Genomic DNA, 6,000 nt, shown 5'->3' with positions numbered 1-6,000 from the left:
TTTCGTGTTGTTCTTCAACTGTCCAGATATGGAAAGATGCACAAGGGAGATTCCACCGGCTCATTACTCGTTCAAAATAGAAGGATTCTCCTTACTGTCGGATACCAAGGTTGAAAAAATTGAATCTGGTATTTTTGAAGCTGGTGGCTATAAATGGTACGTATCAACTCTATCAGTGATCACAATAGCTTCTTGCTTTGGGTGGACTTCGAGCGAGGTTGCTCCTCTTAAAATTTCAATTTTTTTTTATAATATATATATATATATATATATCGTTAATTTATTTTCTTCCCTAGTATAAAATCATGGATTCGTCCCAGTTTACCGATGAATTTAGTGCTAACCTAGTCATTCATGGTTGCTAGGAGGATGGTTCTCTACCCAAATGGAAACGCAAAAAGCAATGGGAAAGACTTTATTTCTCTCTATTTAGCCATTGAAGAAACAAAATCTTTGCCTCAACGTTGGGAAGTTAATGCTGAGTTCAAATTATTTGTATTTGACCAGAAAGAAAACAACTACTTGACAGTCCAAGGTATTATAGCTTCTTCTTTCTTTTACTTATGAAACTAGTTCATCCGGAGTTGAATTTTGTAGATTCTGGTGACAAAAGAATAAAACGTTTTCATGAAATGAAGACCGAATGGGGATTTTCCAAGTTAATCTCCCTGGAAACTTTGAAAAATACAAGCAATTATGGATATCTCTGCAATGGCTCCTGCGAATTTGGAGCTGAAATTTTCGTTATTAAACCATGCGGTAAAAGTGAGTGTCTTTCCATGATTAAAAACCCTGACCGTTCTACTCTTACTTGGAACCTGGAGAAGTTCTCCACACTCAAAGAGACTAGTTATCTCTCTAAACCCTTCACCGTTGGAGGAAGAAAATGGTACGTTCTTCATTTCCCAAAAATCATGTTTGACATATACAACCTATTTTATTTATACCTGTATTGATTCCTGCAGGAACCTTAGGGTTTACCCAGAAGGTAATGGGGATACAAAGGGCGATTGGCTCTCAGTTTATATAATTTTATCTGATTCTGATAATCTTCCACCTAAAGGAACAGTATATGCACAATATACCATACGGGTACTAGATCAACGACGAGATCAACATGCTCAAAAATCAGGTACAACTTCAAAACTCTATATATGTGTGTCCGTCCATAAAAAATATAGTGACCAGCTTATAAGGATTCTGTTAACATTTTTATGTACACAGTTTTCTTTTAGTGTTAAGGTTACAAATTACATTATAGGATCATCACCTTCTATTTTTGCAGGAAAAAAGTGGTTCTCGGTCGCAAACAAATCATGGGGTTATGACGTAGTACGGCTAGGTGACCTGCATGAAAAATCCAAGGGATTCGTTATGAACGATACTTTGATCATTGAAGCTAAAATTACCCTCATTTCTGTGACTAAGTCCTCCCATTAGTAGTTGATTACTATTTACTTTGTACGTTCTGTTCTAATTATACTATAATGATCGATTATGTAATGCCGTAATAAATATTTCTTTTCACTGTGTTGTATTAATAAAAGTAAATTTTAGTAATTTGTTTGTTCAGAACATTTGACTTTGTCTGTTTAGTGCAGCAACCATGAAACTTCTCAAATCTCTCTTTACCATTGACTTCACTTATCTGTTTATAGGCGATGACCAAAACTTCTCACGTATTTCTTTAATGTGTTAAAACTCAAGTGGCATTATGAAGATTGTTGCTTTCATAATTAAATTTTTTTCGACAATCAGAATTTTTTTAATTAATAACGATGCACGTACGTCATGCAAATTTGTTAATAGTAATATTCCATTTTACAGTTGAATTCGTTTGATGAATTCGAATCCCTGTTATAATTTATATTCCGATTATATATTTATATTTTCATACAATAGAAGAAAAAAATAAGGAACACGCCCTTGCATTACCTAATGAAGTACGCAAAGAGCAATATTTTATTCTTACAAATCCCTTTTTTTATTCATACACAATTTCTGCAATCACGTGGCCAGCCTTGTGTTACTAATATTGCAAACTAGCTACTTTAATGAGAATCTTTTTCTTCCCCTGGTTTGTTTGCTAACAGTGCGGATTGAGATAATGAAACTGACAAAGAAGAAGAATCTGTGCTCGTTCTTTAGTTAATGTCGATTGATACTATTTTCTTTTAATCAGAAAATGAAACAAAAGCAGGGTTTTTCATACCACTTCCTATCCTTGTGGGTTCCCTATGAATGTGTGCTTCAGTTGGTTGCGCTCGAAGTGCTCAAGGAGTATCCTGCAATCACGTATCAAACTACATAGTAAGGGGTTAATGGTTCGACATCATAATAATAAATAGGGGTGTTAAGAAAAATCTGGAACCGTTAAATATAACCGTTAACTGGTATAACAGTTATATTTAACATATTATTTAATCAAACCGTTAATACTAAACGGTTTCGGTTTATCAAACCGCTAAACTTGATGGTTAATGATTAAAGTTACGATCATACATTTTGATAAACGGTTAACTGTTAATAAATTAAATTTAGAATTTATTATATATTTACACAAATAACTTAAAATAATTTTCTATTGCTTCTGATTTATATATATATTTAATAAAATTTATACACAAATAACTTAATATATATATATATATATATTATTTTAAATGTTTTATTTCTTTAAAAATACAAAAACATATTTACACCAATATAATTAAGTGTCTATTGTTAGGTACTAAGATATTGAGAGATGTAAATACTTATACCGTTGTAAGTATGTGTTAAGTGTTATATTTTTTATTTTATTTAATTACAGAGGTGTAAGTATGTGTTAAGTACTACACTTTTTTTTATTCACTTACACCGGTGTAAGTATATGTTAAGTGCTATATTTTTTTGTTGTATAAATTATAAAAAAATTGACAAATAATTATAATAGGTTAACAGTATGTTAACCTGTAATTGAACTGTTAATAACATTTAACCGTTAGCAGTTAATTATTTCTTAACGGTTAGATTACGTGCGGTTAGAAAAATCTTATATTTATTATAACAATTTACCGATCGTTTAGGCTAAACAATACGATTAACTATCCATAAATTGTCCTAATAATAATGGCCTTAGCATCACTTTCCACTATAATTTTTCTAATATTAGCGCTCCTAACTAACGTAGGAGTTAGGACTATCCTACCGAGTCCATAGCATCAAAGTTCCATTGAGAAGGCATACTAGGATAAGTGTGTAAATGAACATAACGTTCAATGAACTATTCGTGAATAGTTTATAAATTGTTTATGTTCGTTTACTAAATTAAATAAATGAATATGAATAATATTTTTATGTTCATTTAATAAACGAACAAATGTGTGTCTAATTTTTTTTTATATTCACGAACAAGCTGCCAAAAGGTTATTTACTGGATTTCCATATTTCTTTTTATTTTTTACATTTTAAATATGACATAATGACAAAACTAACCCTCAATATTTATCCAAAATGGTACCTTGGACCTCTATTATTTGTGAAGTTTTTTTAGCCTCGTAAAGTTTTTCTTTTTTATCAAAATAATCACTGTTTGTTGAAAAATATTAGTTGAATAAATGTCAACATATGTTATCGACTTAGCATTTCTACATGTATTTAATTAGTGGTGTGATACCTATCATGTCATCATTTTGGATGATATGACATATATCTTATCATCATTTTCGGTAACGTCACATATATAATATCATCACTTTACCTATCACTTTGGATAACATTACATATACTATGTCATCAATTTTGGTAACGTATTACATGTCATTTCTCCAGTAAACACACGTGATAATGTCACAAAAGTATAATGTCTTGATTGTTAGTCAAATAATTGTATTCGGATATTTTGACCAAAAATTAAAATATTCAAATTAAAATATTTTTAAAAAATAATCATTTTAACAAACATCGTAGACACAAAATTTGTAAAAAAATGATAGCATGTGACATATATGTGCTTAGGGAAAACTTTAGAAGATGGGGAGTCTAATTCCCATGTTTGGTGGTTTTGAGAGTGTTTACGAAGTGGGTAAAATTTGGGAATCCCATTGTCTCTTGGTGTAAAGTAATCAAGAAAAGTCCTTGTATTCCAAGGCATGCTTGTGTTGCTTGGTCAACTGTTCGTAACAGATTGTCACTCAAATATAGGATCATGTTGATCCACTGTGTGTGCTTTATGGCGAGTTCACTGAGAATAAGACATCTTTCTATTTATTATAACTTTCAAGAGAATTATGGTTGACAATTTTGCAAGCAAGTGGGTAAAATGAGTGGAAGATATCATGCTCCAAAACAATGGAATCAAGCATGTAACGACGACAGTTAAATGTGGACAAGGAACCAATGGTAATAGTTTACGAAGAGAATAAATAAAAGAGAAATAAAGTTTTTACTAAATTGGAAAAAAATTTACAAAAGCTTTATCTTAACTCAACACTTCAATAGGCTTATATAAGCCCTTAATGATATACTAAAAATGCATGTACTGAGGGTGTAATTGTATTTCTAGAAATTTTATATATATATTTTTTGTATTTTTATTGATTATCTAATTTTATACATTTTAATTTTTTATAATTTCACATCTTTAATGTTCTAAAATAATTTTTTTAAATTCGTAACTTCTAACATAAATTCTTATATACGTCCCTGTGAGAAAGAAATAAATCATTTAAAGCTTCGATACTTTGATTAGCCTGGAGAGCATTTATACATGTTGTTTGGCAAGAGAGTTTGTAGACAAGGGTGTGCTAGACGACTTGAATTAGGGATAGACATTTTACTTGAATCTGAAAAGTTTTAATTTAATTCTGTTAAATAAAATTCATAAGATACGACCGAGTTAGATTTAAAGTAATAAAATCAATATGATCTAGCTTGAGATATTAATATAACTTTTTATATATTTAAAAATAATTATAATAATATTTTTATATTATTTGTTAATAGATTCTCTGTCTTATTTAATAAATTTGAAAATATACCTATTCAGATGGAATTGAATTTAGCCGAGTATGGGTTTTACTTTTAAAAGTTAATCCGGTTTGGGTGGAGTAGACTGCTAAACTCGAGACAATTTGAGTGCGGGTGAAGATTTTAATTTTCAAAAGGATGGATTGAAAATTCAATCCGACTCATCTGACCATTCTAATATCAACTCTGAAGAGGCCAGAAAGCGAGACTCGCATTTACAGGATCACGCGGACCATATGTCGACATGCGGTATATACATCACATGATGATGCAGTGGGTTCAGGATACTATCCCACGTAACCTCCACCCTTCCCTCCTCAGCCTGACATATCCTAAACTCCAAACTCTTCTCCCGCTGTATGCAAATGCAATGCATTGCATAATGATGAAAAGAAAATAAGTGGGGGATTTGATGTAAAAGCTCGCATCACACGAGTAAATCACAGAATCATTAAAGGTAAATATTTTGTTTCCTTATGACAAAGATTTGATTAAAGCAGGACTTTGCCGGTACTAATTATATTATATCAGATTACATATCTCAGTTGAATGATTGGTTTGGAAACTTAAACCAAGTGAAAGGATAACGAGAACAATAAATAAGAAATAAAGTTTATATTAATGAAGGATCAATTGTTTATAATCCAGTATATTTTAAACGTGTTTTATCACGAGATTATTAGTTTCTTTTTAAAAGACATATAATATGATATGATATCTTTCTAAATCACATGACTCTCCTGCTTTTCGATGTAGGGAAAAATCTCCAAAATTAAATAAGCCCGTACGCGTTCGCTGGCCTTGAGACAAGCAAGTCAACAGTGCTGACCCCGCAAATTGATTAGCCTCGTGATTTGGTGGAGGCATGCAGGTGAAATGCTACTCACGGGCCCCATCCAAGGACTACTTGGGGGAAGAACTATGCGAGTAAGAGATTGCTGTGCGCTTGATTTACTATCATATCAAATCATATCCGACGGATTTTCAAAT

General features: G+C 31.4%; 1 protein-coding gene across 1 annotated transcript; it reads left to right on the top strand.

Annotated features, from left to right (window-relative positions):
- Window positions 1–1,483, top strand: LOC120208406 (MATH domain and coiled-coil domain-containing protein At3g58370-like). Its single transcript, XM_039207690.1, has 5 exons — window positions 1–156; window positions 366–535; window positions 598–889; window positions 966–1,132; window positions 1,286–1,483. The coding sequence occupies exons 1-5, from the start codon at window positions 29–31 to the stop codon at window positions 1,438–1,440; spliced, it is 912 nt and encodes a 303-aa protein (XP_039063621.1). The 5' UTR covers window positions 1–28; the 3' UTR covers window positions 1,441–1,483.
- Window positions 1,484–6,000: the final 4,517 nt, after the last annotated feature.

The sequence above is a fragment of the Hibiscus syriacus genome, unplaced genomic scaffold (assembly GCF_006381635.1).
Source record: "Hibiscus syriacus cultivar Baekdansim isolate YM2019G1 unplaced genomic scaffold, ASM638163v2 tig00016563_pilon, whole genome shotgun sequence".
In the NCBI taxonomy this organism is placed as follows: domain Eukaryota; kingdom Viridiplantae; phylum Streptophyta; class Magnoliopsida; order Malvales; family Malvaceae; genus Hibiscus; species Hibiscus syriacus.
This window is presented reverse-complemented; position numbering and strand designations above follow the sequence as displayed.